Here is an 18620-nt window from a genome sequence, read left to right as displayed (position 1 = left end):
GGTTGGGACAATTCTGGTTCTCACTATGTGGGAGAAAAGTGGGTTGAATAAAGAGTTTCAAATAGTACACCAAGCGAAAATATGGGAGATTGTGAGGAAGAGAGCGTTTGTTATTTAGGAGGTTTGAAACTTAGGAGGGAGCTTTGCAATGTTAGAGAAGAGAATGCAGTGAGAGTTTTGGTTTGGTTTGGATTGGAATGGATTGGAGGGAGAGGAGGGGCTTTAAATAGTAGTGTTGAGCATGAGGGGGCATGTGAGAGGGAGAGGGGAGTTAATGCGCTAAGCTTTGAGAGCCATTCTCAAATTATAAGCCTGTTTTTTTTTTCCCGTGGCTGCCTTTTGGTTGCTGTATAATGTTATTATATTTCAAGCATTATAATATTGGATCTTGCTTAAAAAAAATGTTCAGGCCTTCAAGGGTTAGCGTATAATTTGGGAATAAGTTTTTTATCTTGGGAAAGTTTGTGTATAGCTAGATCAGGTGTGAAGTGGTTTTCTATAGATTTGTTTGTTTTTACTTTTTGGGAAATTGTAGGAAGTGCTGAGAGTATAAAATAAGCAACGAGGAGGCATGGCATCTTTGATTGTTTTCTATCCCAAAACCTGCCGTTTTGCTGAGATTTTAATTCTATCAAGAGTAATAGTATATACAGTCGTGAAATGCGTAAACGTCGTACAATCGTTTTGAAAAAAAATAAGATCTACTATTTAAAAATTAATTTTTTTCATGTGAGTTCTATATTTATTTACTTATTTTAAAGTGATTACACACTCATGACTGTAAATATCATGATTTCTCTTTTATCAAACAACATTCTCATGAGCACTGCAAAAAAGGGTAATTTTATTTTATCTAATTTTGTGGTTTTGGAAAAACTTTTACTAAACAAAGTCAAGAAGAGTATTAGAGGGAGAATTAGGGAGCAAATAGCAATGAAAGTGATGGGTCATCCTCATCTGATTCAATTGGTCCACATGGAGTTCTGAGCCCCCATTTGTCTTTTTTTTTTTATTTTTTTTTTTAACTAAAATTAAAACTAAATTGCAAAATCTATATAAGGTCTCGTTTGTATAAAATCTATAACATTAAAATTATTCTATATATATTTATTTTTATAACAATTCTCATCTCATTTAATCATTAAGATTTTCTCAAATTTTTACATAAAATAAAATAAATAATTTAATTTTTTTAAATATTAAAATAATAATAATATTTAAAAAATATTTTAATAATATTTTATTTAATTTATAATTTTTATTTCAATTCATCTTAAAAACAAATCTTGACTCACGTAGATTAGCTAAGGGGCAAAGGTCGGCCTCTATCCAGGACCCACACAAAGCCTGCAGGCATTTGGATTGCGACTTGAAACTTGAAAGGCTGCTCCCGGCCCACAAAGCCCATTCCGCCAACCCCGCTTTCACACCTTGTTACTGTCATGTGTCGGCCCCACACGTGTCGAACACATATCATGCATATATACTGACTTTCGCAGTTGCTTAATTTCAACCTTCCATTCTTTGAATTTCAGCTTAACCCTAATTTCCACATGAGTACTAGTGAGCTTTATATATAGAGTTTTTTTAATTTAATTACGTTAATGTAGAGCCATTAAAGGCTTAATTCCATACACATGAATATTGCTAGGCGTATCTAATTATTCATTGTATTTGTGGCAAAGACATGAGCATATATAGATCTAATTAATTAATAGCTAGCTAGGTAGGTCAAAGATTAATTACTAGGTAGATATATCACAAGTTAGTTTGATGCACCATGCATGCCCTAAAATATCTGCCTATATATTCTAGATTAATGATGCATGCATGGCCAATTAAAAGCTAGCAGCTAGCCAACGGGAGACTTAGTCTAATGCTGATGAATAGATTGCTCAGCCTCAGCATATTGTTTTGTATTCATGAGTACCAGAAATTCATGGTACTTATATAAGAAGAAGTGATTTATATGCTAGCTGCTTTCGGCATCTTAAATTAAGCTGATTAATATATATATATTAACAACTAACTCGACACGTGTTCTCTTCATTCAGAACTAAATTAAGTACGTAGGGTTTTAACTTTTGTTAAGTAATTGATTATTATAATATATGGTCCGTAATTTATTCGCATATATACCAATATCACTATAAGAAAATTGCTTATTTATAATCAGTTATAATTTCTTGTCAAAATAATTATTTTCTGTTAAAATTATGAGTCTGTTTTTGTCGTAAATAGTCATTATCGTCTCAAATAATCCGTCACAAATGCTCTTTTTTTTATAATGAGTGTTTAGGGTTTTGTACTCGTGTGTTGTAAGCTTGTCAAGTGTCAAGTACAAACTTTATGAAGTTCTTTTAAGTTGAGTAATTACGTACCATGGAGGCCAAAAATAATTAATTAAAAAGAAGAGTTTTGAGTTGGGAAAATCATGCTGTGCCCCCACTCACCAGGCCACTTGGTGCATGCTCTTGAGTGAACTTATATTAATTGTTTCTTGGGGGAAGAAGGCCAGAGAATTAGAAGAGGGAGGCATGTGCATGAAACCTTGAATTCCACAAAGGTCTGATCTCCTTTTCATGAAAAGATTAGGAGATATGAGCTTGGCTTTTCTATGGTTTCGCATATTAAATTTGCTTTGGAATGAGTACGTACATTTTCTTTTCCTTTTTTCTTTTTCTTTTTTTTTTTTTTTTTGTTTTTCTTTAAAAAACAAAGCCTCCAAATGCTACATACAAAAGGATATGAGAGAGAAAATAGAAAAAATCCCGAGTCACATCCATGCAAGATATGACATGATATCTCCATCTCCCAGCTTCCAGCTCCCTCCAGCCTTGCAATGCTCCACAGCCAGCTGATCATCGGGAAAACTCTTGTAGAAAACTTTCTTCTTTTAGCTAGGATGGGATAATGATCAGATTCTCTCTTATTCTTCTTCTTCTTCTTCTTCTTTCCCCAACAACCCCCCCCCCCCCAGCTAGCTCTCTTCTTTTGCTGGAAGATCCTTATTGGGTTTCGTCCATGCTTTCTGTGGTGCATGGTCGGCGGTAGTACTTGCTAATTAAGAAACAAAGCGCGTTTCTTAATTTGAGAGAATATCTTTTGTGGGTACGTACGTATAATATATATATATATATATATATATATATATATATAGCTGATTAAACTATGCAAAAGTTTTAGAGAGTTGACATATAACTAGTTTGAGTACTCACGCGTAAAGAAAAAGTTCAAGAAAGTTAGGATATCACATGAGGCTTATTCTCAGAATTAGTTTACAAGATCATATATATGCTATAGACCGACTTGCTGGAATTAAGTACTCAGCTAGCTAGCTAATTCCAACTAATTCACTAAGCAGTACGTTAATTACTCAATGGTACTATCGGGGTATGGGAGTGGCGCCGGTGCTACAATATTATTGATAATATATTCATACATATATACATATATATATACTAGCAGTAGGTAACGTCCGAGCGACGTTTGTCCTTTTTTTTTAATTTTTTTTTTATCTAGTGATTGAAGAAGTGTTTTTTTAATAATTTTGTGAATTTTTTACTTTTTTTAAAAATATTTATGATGATTAAAAAAATACATGACAAAAGGAAAATAAAAATAAAAAAGTGAAATACACATTCAAGACATATTTTTAGCCTACTTCTTCATTAGTTGTAGCAGTTCTTTTTAGTTAATTAAGAATATTATCATATTTAAATTATGTTAAAACTCTAATTATTTATATTGTTATACTTTTTTAAAAATATTTAACAAAATTTCATCATTTATTTAATATTCAGTAAAACTTTATCTTTTATTTAATGATGAGAAATTAGTATTTTATAAATTGAAGTTAATTTTAAGTGTATGATATAATTTTTAAAATTTAATTATCTATTTTAGGTTAGTTTAAATCAATATTTAAACTTCTATCGTTTGATTAAATCTGAAAATTAAAGATGAAGGGTTGGAATTTAAAACTCAAAAACTAATATTTTTTCCTACTGTTCATAATTACTGTTTATAAACAGTAGCAAACGGCAAAAAACCATGTGAAAAAAAAAAAATTTGTTACTATTCATTTCATACTGTTCATCTATGAACAGTATTTAATATTTACTGTTCATAATTACTGTTTATAAACAGTAGCAAACCGCAAAAAACCATGCGAAAAAAAAACTTTTGTTACTATTCATTACTGTTCATCTATGAACAGTAAATTTATAGCCGCTTTTAAGTATAGGCCGTGATATATATACACATTTATAACAACAACGGAGAAATAGTAATGCATATATGGTGGTGATCTAATATAAGCTGGAATCATGAGTGGAAAGCATGCATGATTATTCCAAGGATAATAAGGTGAAAAGTCACTACAAGAAAACTGCTTATTTGTGGCTAGTTATGTCCTGTGAAAATAACTATTTCTTGCGAAAATGAGTGTTTTCATCGCAAATAGTCATTCTCGTCGCAAATAATACTTTACAAATACCTATTTTTCTTGTTGTGAGTACTGGCTGGTTCATTAATTGATATATTATTCAGGTTGATGATTATATATATATGCTCATTTCAAATTTACAAACAATTATATATATATATATATATAGCTGTTTAGATCCAGAAAATATTCCTTCCCAAAAAAAGCAGAATAATGCAGGAAATAAATTAAGAACCATATATAGAATCTGATCAGTGCATGCAGTTAATTTGGTGAAAGTCTGCCTTCCTCATGATCACATAGCTAGCTAGCTGGAATTTAGTTTCGGTCATATTTTTGTTTCATTATTCCCTACAAAAGTTTGGTGGAGTCTCATTGTTCCCACACACTTTCTTTATTTATGGTCAAACATTATATAAAGTGTTTGTATATATGTATTATATATCTTTTTCTTCGATGGGCTATGAACCCAAATATAAACATATCCTAATTAATTATTACGGAGCTGCTGATAATTATTAGGTTCAATTCATGATTAAGAAAGAAAGAAAGGGCTAGTTATGAAACTTCTCTCTCTCTCTCTCTCTCCCTCTCTCCATCTTCTTGCATACTGATGGCACCCACGACTTTCAATTGTTTATAATACAAATGTTCATTATTATTTAGCCATAAAAATGCAGTTATTAGCCCACATTCATTATATAGAAGAGCATAAAGTTCAATACCTCCCCCCTCCCCTAGAAATCTATGGCTCTAATTGCATCTTGTGTGAGTTTCAATTTGGAATCATTTGATCTAAGGGTTCAGTAGAAAAAGGATCTAGGGAACACCAAAAATGCTCATCAAAGTATTGATATTTTAAAACCTCTACACCACACACTGGTTACATGGATTTGAAAGATAAATTTTAAATTTTATAAATCAAATCTTACCATTTAAGTGAAGTAAATGGTGTGCTTTACATACTGATTTAAGAGTAGAATAATTCAATTAAGAATCATTATTTACTAAAATGGCAAGATGAGAAAAAGCAATCTCCATGATTTATTTGCCTACGTACCCATAGATACCAAATTAAAGTAAAGAATATCCGAACAAATCTATATGAGCCCATCAGAACCTTAGAAAGATTTAGAAGATCTTCGTTCCAAAATTTCCTCCTCCTCTTTTCCTTTTTCTAGCTTTCTATGTTTTTCATGTGAGTCACTAAGCATCTCATTAATGCACAGACCGGAACAATGAAGTATATTAATCAACTCTAGACGGAATATTTTCTGGCATGTGTTTGGATTTGCTCTGATATATATATGAGACCCTAAAATCTTAGTAAGTATGATTGGTTACCTGAATATAAATTATATGATCAATTTTGTAAGGGATTTTTGTCCAATATTATTGTCCTGAGACAAAAGTCACGACAATACATTAGATGCAGTAATTTCATTAGATGCAGTTTTTTAGTTAGAATTATTTTGAATTATGAGATCTTGAATCTTTTTTGTCCCTTTTTTCTGGGTTTTTCTCTGTCTCTGTTTATATAATGGCCTGGGTGTTTTAAGCTGTCAATTTGAAAGGAAATTTATCTGATTCATTCAATCATACTCGCGGTACGTACGTTGTTTGCATGCCTGATATTTTAACTGCAGCAACATTATTTAATCTATCAATATGATCTTAACTTGTTAGACGTTTCCATATATACATGTACGTCTTACCTGCATGCATGTGATCACCTATTCACAAGGAAAAGTAATTATAGATATTAGGTATTTCAAGAATATGAATGATAGATGTGTACTCCGACATAAACGCACATATATTAATTTAGCTATATATATATATATATATATATATAGATCATTGATATTGATGATCATGTGGGTGATCTCATCATTCCCTGGTTCCTTGCTTTCATGTTAGATAGAACACTTCCCAATAAGGGCAATATTCAGTTGATGAGGTCGGTAAAACAGTTTGAATTAATGAAGTCTGATCAAGTGATCATGATCTGATCCCCCAAATAGTAGTACTACTGGCTAGCTAGCTACTCATGATCCAGATGCATGCCATGTTACGGTTAGGGGCATTGCACCTGGCACAACCAAAGCGCTGCATGTGGAGCCGTGGCCAATATCCTTATATATTTTATTAATTTATATTTAAGTTTTCTAGGTGTGGTATGTATATATTAATGCTCGATAATCTTCATCCTAGGTGCCGCCCTCTTTAATTCCATGGTTATAGCACACACTCACTGATTAAATTGAGTCTTTCCTAGTTGGGAAGAAAAAGAGGCGGGGAGGCCGGCCGGCCGGCCACCATGCATGCTTGTCAGGCCTGTGATCAGGTTTCGATGATTATTTCTTAAAAAATGGATTTAAAGACGAGCATGTGGTGGTCCTTAATGAGACGGTACGTGGTTTTGCTAGAGTTTTTCTTTCTTTTTCTTTTTCTTTTCTTATTTATATGTGTATATATATATATATATTTATATTAACTATCTAAACCAATGTCCTGATACGTACACATGCATGTCACATTAATTTTTACGATTCACGATACGAAATCCGGTTGTTAATATATATCATTAAGTAACACTAGTCCATATTATATTATATATATATATATATATGCACATTATATGCTGCATTTTTGTTATTAATTATGGGGATATTTGTTTTGACTTATAAATTTATTTTTAAAATTAGTGAATTTGATTATATAATGCCCAATGTTGGATTATTATTAAATAGAGAGGCATAATAATATTTATTATTATTATTAATATAATTTGTATCATGATCCTGCATGGTTTTTTAATTAAGCACGTACGTACACTAATTCATTACAACTTATGATCATTTGAACGAGCTAGCGGTCAATACAATTAACAGTACTTATATATATATAGATCTGGTCAACTGTAGTCTCTCCCATTTCATATGCTAATTATATATATATATATATATATATATATATATATATCATGTGAAAATATTACTGGAGTATATATACACACACACACACACACACACGATGGTAGCTATAAAATCCTAGATCGATGATGATGATCACATGAAGGAACAATATTGTTGCGTTTTGATCTTCCAACAGAAATAAGAAGAAAAGATATTATAGGAAATCATTTTATATTGTTTATCAATTTCCAATTAAATACGTACATGAATTATCACAAGGTGGGGATGAGATCAGGATTAATATCAATGGAGAGAAATTAAGAGCTTGATCATGATGATCTATGTCTAAATTCTCTACTAATTAATTAATAATTACTCTCAAGTTTTTTTTTTTTTTTTTTTGGCCGAATTAGCTGCACAAATACATGGATATCATCATGTGTCTTAGTTACAAGAAGATCCACGCACATTCCACGTTCGATCAACTTGCTTCATATATAAATATATATATATATATATATATATATAAAATCCCGAGCTAGTCCCTCCAAATTAAGCTGTTAATTAGTATTATGACCTAATGCCATTTCTGATCATGTAGGTCTCTGATCTTATCTATCCATCATGTTTCTTTTAGCTAGAATAAAATATATATATATATATATATATAGAGAGAGAGAGAGAGAGAGAGAGAGAGGGGGGGGGGTTCTGATGATCAAGGTGTTAAAATGCCATATGGCAGGCATTATCTCAGGCCGGTAATCATAAATATTGATAATATATTTGTTGATGTGGATATCGATATTAGAGTATATATAAGATGGTCCATTAAACATGATTAAAAGTGTCCCAACTTAACTTAAATATATATTTAATTAACTTTGATTATTATAAGTATGCAATTATATATATATATATATATATATATATAACATTCCATGCATGTGACCCACCTAGCTAGCTAGCTAGCTGCTAATTAATGAATTGTAATATTACCTTTTACTCATTATTATCGAAACAATTAATTACTTAATTCCTTTTTTTTTTTTTTTTTTTAATTTCCTTACTCCGATCAATCCTAATTGTGGCCTTACCCAAGTCAGATTGACCAGTAACAAGCTAGCTAGCTAGCTAGCTAGGGTACTAATGCAAAAGTCAACAGGTCAGTTTTGCTTATTAACATTGTGCGCAACATTCATGCTGCATGATTGATCATGTAATCAAAATATATAGCAAAGGCGGCCGCCAACCACTGATCACTAATATATACATATATATATATATATATGTATATATATATATATAATTAATGATTAATAAATTAGCTCCATTAATTAAGAAATTGCAACGTACGAACTAGCTTAGCTTGCTAATTATGACGGACGTTGTCTTCTGAATTAGAAACTAGCTAGGTAGATTCATCTGAATTTAGCATTTCAAGATCATCAGCATGCATGAGGCCGATTGATCAGGAAAATTATACAATAATATTAGAAAAATATGTTGTAATTCTAAATTAATTAAGTTCTCATGATGATCACATATATATAGACCCATTAATCTAATATTCTTGACTTAATTTGTTAACTGATCACTAGCTCAAAGTTTAAAACATATATATATTTATATTTATAGGAGCTATATATATATTAATAATAATAATAATACCATTAATGTTTAAGATCATGGGGATGATATTTAAGCTGTATCAACTAGTAGTAGTACTCTGTCCAATGAACAGTATTAACTAACTTTTATAACTATAATAACTGCATACAAATATATATTAAACATTACAAGAATATTATATATATATATATATATCAACTAGCTAGGAACACATGAATTATCTTTGAGAACATGATGACTACCCATAGAAATGATCAGGAACATGCATATATGACCGAGAATCACTAGCTAGATCGAAGCTTCCAATTACATCATCATTAACAAAATCGAATATTCTTCTTCTTCTTCTTTTTCTGAGCAAACCAATTTGAATATACAATTTGACTGTATATATATATATATAGGATATATATTTTGATGAGATCATGATCATGAAAGAGTATAGTAGTAGTAGTAGTAGAGAGAGAGATGCGTAGACCACATGAGACCACATGGAACAGCCGTTTAAACTACAATTAGGAATATTACGACTTTGATGAGACCGTTATGATCAGAAATTAGTCAAATCCCATTTTTATATTTATTTTTAACTCAATGTACTGCCAAACTAACATGCATGTACGTGCACCTGATCATCATCATGATTCATCTCACACACACACATAAATATATAGCTAATATATATTGCTGATCTAGTTTTGACCATGATCAACCAACGGCCTCCTCCAGCATGTACTTAATTGATTTGTCTTAATCATACCATTAAGAGTTATAAATATATATATATATATATATATATATATGATCTCGCTTAAATCTTTTGTCAATCTTGGATTCTTGAGAAAGAATGCCTCCCAAAATCCTACAATTAATTGCAAATTATAATTAGGAAAAAAAATACAAAACATGTTGGGGAATCCTCCATAAGTGGCATAGCTTGATACCTGCCAGTACTTGTTTGGGAGTGACCTCCAATTAGATCAAAACACCATTTCAGAGCTAAAGTAAGTTATCATATATATGTATATATAATATTTGTAATCTTAAAGTATGTAAGTCTCACGCATTTTTTTTAAAAAAATAGATAAATCTAAAACTCACATGAAAAAATAATTTGTTTTAATGGTGAACTAATGAAGTACGTATACAAGACTTACAAATTCTAAGATTGTATATAACATTATTTATATATATATATATATAAAAGTTTAGTTGGGTCCAACTATATATTAATATTAACGACTAATTAATATTTTAATAATATTGATGATTTATTTAAAATAAAATTGATTTCAATGACTTAGTTAGAGTCGGATTCCCCTAAATCTGACTCTAACTCCGAGTTGCGTAGGCTCCGATCCAACTCTCGGAGTCGGAGTCGGAGTCGGAGCGAAGTCGGATTTAGGCTTTCAGTTTTGAACTTTTTTTTAGTTTTATATTTAGCCCATTTTAAAAAAGAATTTTTTGTGGCCTTTCAATTTTTCAATTTTTTCAAAAAAAAATTAAAATTAAAACTAAATCATTTACTGCTAATTTAATTCTATACTAATATCTAACTTATTTTTATACTAGACTTATACTATAGCTTCTAATTACATGTTATCATACTATAGTATTACATATTATTTTTAGTATCTAATTACATGTTATTATACATTAGTATTACATGTTGTTATACTAATTTCTAACTTATTTCTAGTTTAATTATATACTAGATTTTCTAGTATCTAATTATATGTTATTATACTTTAGTAAATTAGTAAATGTGTTATTAATTTATTATACTAGACTTATTTAAATACTAGTGTCTAATTTATTTTTATACTTGATTATGCTTGGTAGTAATACTATGATGTTTATATATACAAAACTATCATTAGTCTATTTATATTATAGTATAAATATATTATTTTATAATAATTAACTCATACTAGCATATTATTAAATTTAACTATATAAATTCTAATTATATACTCATATATATGATAAATATATAAAAAAAATATACATTTTTATAACATATGTACAATAGAGGAGTCGGAATCGAAATCGAAATCGAAATCAGATCGTAGTCAGAGTTAGTCCAACAATACCTCCACATCCGACTGAAAAATTTTAAAAAAAAAAATCAGACTCTAACTCTACTTTGCCAAATCCAAAGCGAAGTTTGATTTTGAAGTCGAATTTTCAAATTTTTTATCAGCCATAATCGACAGTACCATTTAGTCGAAAGCAAGAACTCAATAATTAAGACTATATAGTGTATGTGTGTGTGAAAATAAAAAATAAATAAAAGAATCATGGGCGGGTTGTAAGCTAGTTGGTAGTTGCTGTGTCAGTTTCTTGATATATATAACGAGAAGTTGACAGATGGCAACCGACAACTGTCTTGGCTAGACACGACCAACCACACTGATACATGTGGCTCTTTCAAAACACGTGCAATTGATATTTATCTTTTCTTGATTATGACATACATGCGCCTTCCACGCCAGTCCAATAAGTACACCAGGGGTCCAGGAAGATCACTTTCCTTATGGGCCTGAACACCTGCACAGTACCATAATCATGGCCCACCCACAACTTCTTTTCACAAAATTCTATGCAATTAATTAATGTTTAATTTTTTTTTAATTATTTTGGCAATTAATTAATAGTTCCCTAATATTTACTTAGAATATCCATTTGTTTTAACAAATGAAATGAGATGAATTAAAATTAAAGTTAAAAGTTGAATAAAATATTATTAAAATATATTTTTTTAATATTATTTTTATTTTAAGATTTGAAAAAATTGAATTGTTTATTTTATTTTGTGTAAAAATTTAAAAAATTTGTAATTATTAGATTAGATAAATTGAGAAGAGTTGTGAAAACAAACGAGGCCAAATGACGAATTATTAGAAAAATGTTTATTTGTAACCAACTATTTATTATGAAAATGATTATTTCATACCAAAACAATTCAATTCTCATCACAAATAGTCACTCTAATCGCAAATATCTTGTTAAAAATAATCATTTTCTTTGTAGTAATCGAATATATATTTTTGAAAACCACTTATAGTTATCATAATGAGTTGCTATTCATCATCCACACACATTTATTTTTATTTTTTTATTTGTATTCTTTCTAAACTAATTGAGTTTTTCTATTCATTATCCATACATCACACGTTTGGAAAGAGAAAAAAAATTAAAAATTAAAAAATTATGTTTGATGTGTGATGTGAAAATAATGAGTAAAATTTTTCTGTCATAATATTAGCATAAATATCTTAAGTTGAAAGTATGACTAATTTATACTTATGAAAAATTCAGAATAATTGACATTGGTCAAGAAAATCGGCATCATATATAGCCTATAGGACGACTTGGAGTTCTCTTTCACATTCATAACCCAAGCTAAGAATGAACATTGCTATTCATGATCCATACACTGCACATCAAAATTTTTTTATTTTTTTAAAAAAATTTTAAAGTTTCTTTTGGTTTTATTATTTTTAAAATAATTGAATTATTCTACTCATAATCCATATACCACACATTTGATAAGAAAAAAAATTAAAGAAATCATAAAAAGGATGGTGTATGATGTATGAGACTTAAAAATAGAATTTTTCATATCTATACGGGAAAGTCAGGAGAGAATTTTATTTGCCACGTGGTATGAAAATGACTGACTCGGATTCGTCCTATTGGCTGTACATCATCCAAAGGGTCCATGTCATCTTCATCACCTAGTGGGCCTCGACAAAGTAATTCGGGCATGTAAATATGGCTATATGATTGAGAATACGATGAAAGCGATTGCGTCGGCTACCTAGTTTTTTTTTTTTAAATAATAATAGGCTCGTTTTTGCTTATTTATTTTGGTTTTTTAAGTGTGATAAGGTCTGACTTTTGGATATAATTTTCGGATTTGTCCTATAATTAATCCATCCAGCGATATAATATTGAGAGAATTGTTATATTCATACAAATTCTTTACAAAAGTCAAGTTACATTTGGATTTGACAATGACAATGTCAAGATATATAGGCTTAGCGAAAAAGCTAATTCAAATTTTCTACAAAAGATCTCGTTTATTTTTACAATTTCTCTCAATTTATCTCATCTTATTTAATCATTAAAACTTTTTCAAGTTTCTTAAAAAAAAAAAATAAACAATTCAATTTTTTTAAATTTTAAAATAAAAATAATATTAAAAAAATATATTCTAACAATATTTTATTCAATTTTTAACTTTAATCTCAATTCATCTCATCTCATCTGTAAAATCAAACGAGGCAAATTGCCTGATAATGGTTTATCTTCATCTCTTGTAAAAGATATCCAAAAAATCGGGTTCTCATATCCTTAATTTCCTAATTTTAGAAAACAAAAAAATCTTTTGGAAGTGATAAACTTGCATAAGTTTTCATTCATGTCCAAAGCCATTTAAAACCCTGCAATATATTTAGAATCATAGGAAATGCCCTAATCAACACCACTAATTCCATCATCATCTAGGCCTTTATTCTTTGATGTTGCACTCTCCATTATAATTCCTTAGCACACGTGCATATGTCTGTTCCATTGGTCCCTTTTTTCTCTGTATATTAATGGAAACTTCTACTTCAATCATGGTCCAAATCCAAAAATCTGTACATATTGACAACTGGAATAAGCTCTAGAAAAAACAAGCTTGCAACCAATAACATTAGCAAAGAGGTGCATCACGCATGTGGAGGACAATGGCTAAGAGAGTTTGGGCTGGTCCAGTCTCTAGGAGGGGAGAAAGAGAGAGAGGATGGAGTTGAATCGACCTGGAATCTATGGTCCAACCGAGATTAAATGAACCACTGAAACCAAATAGAGATCCCAATTAACACTTGAGATCAACCCCAAAATTCATCCATGAGCAAATCCAAAATCCGCCAAGATTGATCAAATATACAGTTGAATGGTCCAATTACGAGTAGGGGTCCGAATGGTCCAAACCATGGTGAGGAACTTCTTATGGCAGAGAAGGGTGTGGCGTGTATTATTGGTCAGTCCCATGTGAATTCCTCATGGTTATCATACTAATATGTAGGAGTTTTGCCCCAAAATTCAAGATCATGAAGTTGAGTTTGGTTTTCAGATGCTTGTATGGATTCATTTATTGTGCATCGTTGGGAGTCAGTGTTAACAATCGCTTTCTATTCAAGTTATGTCGATGGCATAACCAAAATCGAGTTTGAGTTTGGTTTCTTAAGTTCTTTTCACTCTTCATTTATTGTGCAGAAAAGTCATTGTTGGCTATTTCTTTCTAATCCCATTGGACATTTAATGCAGTCTAGATTCTTTCACTTTGTTGTTTGAGATCTGCTACAGACAAACAAAATTAGATTACACAAAAATAAATCCACAAACTGATGTTGATTACAATAAAAATAACTTTACAATCTGACAAATCACATCAAACCACGTTAGTTTGTAAATTTATTTTTATGTAATATCTTTGTAGCTAAAATATTTTCCTTGTCGTTTATGTTCAACAAAAAGATGAAATTAACCTCAACTTGACAAAGATTTTGCATTCTATTGTTCCTTAAATTGATTGGATTTGAAAATTGCAGTTGGGTCCCCAAATACATAACCCACTTAAAAGCCTGCTTATAGTAGCCATTTATCCAACAAGACCTCAAGAAGCCAGATCACAATTCTGTCTAGAAACATTTTGCATCCTTTCTCAATGCTGCTGCTACTTTTCCATTCATTTCAGTTGAAAAGCTTTTTTTGATGGACCCAAACAATTCACTCCACTTTGATTGAAATGATGAAGAAATTGCCAATAACAAAACATCTCAAAAAAGGTTATATAGATTGTAATAAGATCTTACCAAATAAATCACATATTCTTTGCATCTCTGTTCATTAAATTTTGTTCCTTTCATACAACGAAAATCTGGGTGGAGAGAGATATCTCAACCACCAAAGTAGTCTCCTAAACACCCTATAAAAAATAAAAAAAAATCTGCCCAATGGCAGAGAAACAAAACCATCTACAACACACTGCGCACAACCAAAAAAACTGAGATACATCATCACCGCCCCTTTCAACTATATAAAAAAAATTTACAATTTGAATGCCAAAATAAATGAATGAAAAAATAATTTCCCGTGGGGGGCACCAAAATAGGATAAAATAAAAGAGAGACAATGAAAGAAAAGGATAAAGGATTTACAACCACCACTGCAATGACCAGAGAAACTAAATGTGCACCTACTATGATGAAACACAAGAAAAGTATGCTTGAGCTTCCTTAGCCTTACTCGAGTAAAAATTGGAAGGCTGGGTTCTCAAGAAGTTCATCTGATGGTTTGACATCTGAGAAATCCTTCTCTAGCAATGAAGTCGAGAGGTCATCAACCGTGAAGGGGATGCTGTATTCAGATGAGATGTGCGGATTAGTTAATATTCAAAATGGTAATTTTTAATATTGCTTCATTTGTTCTAACGGAAAATATCAATCTTTTAAACAATAATATTACTGTGGAAGGAAGAAAGTACCATAATGGTATCTATGGCATCCTTCTATAAAAAAATGTGAAATGATTATAGATAAATGAAACATCTAAAATAAGAAACTAAAAGTTAAAACAAAAACAGGAAACAAGTGTATAAATAGACATGTTTTATAAGTTGTGTATAAATAAACATCATATATAACCAGAACATATGCTTGGCCTTTGGTTCATTTTCTGGGGGAAGAACATCTCATGAATCTTTTTTTTTTTTCAAGAAAAATAAATAGTTGTTTAATTTCTGGTTATATAACACTTTTTTAAGATAACACTCTTTTTTCCAGTTGTCGCAAAATTATCAAGCTCCAAACACTAGTTTCTTAGGAATCTCTGTAGCCATTTTATGGATCTACTCTATCTAGAGTCCAACAGGGCAGATCTAAACGGATGAGAACTCTCACCCAGAATTGTCATCCAACAAGAAGGAATTGCTCGCTGCATTGTTGGAGTCCTCTGTCATAAGTACCCTCATGCTGGCAATGACCTGTTGAGAGAATAAAAGTGTCTGCTCAGCAATCAAATTCACTTAATAAGATTAAGAACCACTCACATTACACAGATTCTTACGGACAAACTTACATCTGGAGATACACTTCGAGTATTGTAATTATCATCCCAGTAGAGAGTACAGATTCTATACAGCTGCTGAACACTTAGGATCTGAAAAGGCAGAGCCACGTCACACAGAGAGAGAGAGAGAGAGAGAGAGAAAGATTTGGTCATTTTTCTTTTTTGCTGTTGACATATATAAAATGTCGTCATCTGGTGCTAACATGAACAAAATGACCATTGCTGGTTTGTATACTTGCATGTGTAAATCCCTCTTTTCAGCTATATGGAAGGAATATTGGATTTGTCTAGAAAATTAACATGGTGTTTAGTCTAAAGATTACTTTGCACGTCGAAGGAGGCAGGGGAACAGCTTAGACAAGTACCTCAACTGTGCCCCCCACCCCCCTGGAGAAAGATATATTGGTTAAGTCGTTAAGCCAGGTATTTGGTATCTTATTTTTATGTAGGTAACAAAAAAGACAAAAAGATGTGCCAGCATTAAAAAGGGAATCAGAAGGTATTTGGTCTCTTTTTCTTAAACAGTTATTTGTTATCTATTCAGTGAGTCATGCTTCTATACTTCTTATATACTCAAGGCTGTCATGCTGTGAATAGGGCATGCTTGGGTACTGAGATAAGATGAGAATACTATAAATAGTACTGAAATGATTTGTGAACAGTAGTGAAATAGTTTGAATTAAAATGTTTTATTGGGTTTTGGAAAAAGAGAGAAAAAGTTGAATAAAAATATTATAAAGTCAAAAAATTATTTGAATATTATTTTTGTTTTGAAATTTGAAAAAGTAGTATTGTTTTTTGTGTTTTGTTTAAAAATTTGGGAAAGTTTTAATGATTAAGTGAAAAAGTTGAAGATTTGGAATTGAAAAGTGTTTTATGTTTGAGTGATGTTTGGGAAAGAAATTATAAGAAATTTTGAGATGAGATGAAATAATCTCACTTCCCAAACATGGCCTAATTCTTAGCAGCATGCTTAAGAGACAGAGAAACAGAGACTTACAGGGCAGAGGTCATTGGTGATTTCATCGTACGAAATTCTATATTTCTGATGTATGACCTGTAGATAAATTAATGAAAATCAAGTGAGCAATATAGCACTAGAACTACCACTATTTAAGTGAGAAAAACTTAGAAAATGATAACATCTAGTAAAAGCGGCCACACAATTTATAATATTTGTGTATTTCCTGTGTACTTGGGTTATGCCTATTCTTGGTAATAAAATTCTTACTAATTATAAAAAAAAACAATTTATAATATTTGTGTAACATGCCTTTCAGTACAACGTGAAAGGAAATTATAAGATATAGTAGAGAAGTAGTGCCTGCAAAGGGTCTGGGATCAGTTTTCATGAAATGGTGTAGTATGAACAAAAGTTATGGCATCACAGTAACAATTTAATTTTCTATTTGGCCAAGCTGAATGACATTGGTGTTACAGGAAACACTTGTTATTCAATTAAACAACTTGGTTTAACAATTGACAAGTCAAACACAGACAAAAATATATACAAAGACAAACAAGCATCAATATAACTTTGGGAACAGTGCAATACTCAATGTACCTATGGTAAACCATATGAAAAAAAACTCAGATTATATCATGTATAGTCAATAGAGTCAAACATATTGACATTAATACATACTTTATGTCACCCAAAATACCAAGAATATGCAACAAAGCTTAAAATATCCTTTTTTCCCCTTTCTGCATAAACTAGAGACCCTACAGCCTACAAAACCGGAAGTTACTCTCTTTCTTCCTTTAAATTACCCAAATACCCTCCTAAAATTTGAACATATTGACATGCCAACAACAATGATAGCCAAGTAATCCCTTCAGACATGACAAGGTTAGACATCCCTAGGGAGTTGGCTCAAGTGGTAAGGACCTTGGTCTCGGTGGTTTGCTCGCTCTAGGTCTAAAGTTAGAATCCTCTTGGGTGCAAACAATTTCTGAAGGCCATCGGACTGGGGAGATTTTCCCTTGAATTATCCGAAGTGCACTTGCAGGAAACCCCTTGACCTGTGCACCCTCGAGATTAGTTGGAACTTTGTTCTTGGTCACCCGATGCCAATTAAAAAAAAAAAAAAAGACAGACATGGTTGTCGTGCAGTATAGTGGTAATTAAGTAACATACCATATATTATCCAAGAAAAATAGTAGCCAATTGAATTCTCAGCTAAAGATAATAATGCCATGATACTACCTGGTGTTCTAATGTTTTTACTATAGTTTGCCTTTGGAATCATTATTATTCCTCTATACATAATAATAGATATATTAAAGCATTCTTGAGGGAATGCAATTTAAAACTAAAAAAAGTTTATTCCAATAAAAAAATGTTTAGGTTTTGTAAATTTTATTCCTAAAAAACTAATCTCTGACCACATAAATCTTTTTTTTATATATATATAAGTAAGAAGAATTTATCAATCCACATAATTAGGCATGGCCCAGATACACAAGAAGTATACAAGGGATGAACCTAATTACAAGCTAAG

General features: G+C 30.9%; 1 protein-coding gene across 1 annotated transcript in view; it reads right to left on the bottom strand.

The window, feature by feature from the left end:
- Positions 1-14860: 14860 nt before the first annotated feature.
- Positions 14861-18620, bottom strand: part of LOC109012667 (myosin-6) — a 37726-nt gene continuing 33966 nt past the window's right edge. The window contains exons 36-39 of the mRNA XM_018994421.2: positions 17117-17173; positions 16126-16206; positions 15948-16030; positions 14861-15405 (exon numbers count right to left, since the gene is read on the bottom strand). Of these exons, the coding sequence (XP_018849966.1) occupies positions 15291-15405; positions 15948-16030; positions 16126-16206; positions 17117-17173 (336 nt within the window). The 3' untranslated portion in view covers positions 14861-15290. The remainder of the gene's footprint in view (positions 15406-15947; positions 16031-16125; positions 16207-17116; positions 17174-18620) is intronic.

The sequence above is a fragment of the Juglans regia genome, chromosome 1 (assembly GCF_001411555.2).
Source record: "Juglans regia cultivar Chandler chromosome 1, Walnut 2.0, whole genome shotgun sequence".
NCBI classification, from domain to species: Eukaryota; Viridiplantae; Streptophyta; class Magnoliopsida; order Fagales; family Juglandaceae; genus Juglans; species Juglans regia.
The sequence above is the reverse complement of the archived record's forward strand: the minus strand, read 5'-3'. Positions and strand labels throughout refer to the sequence as shown.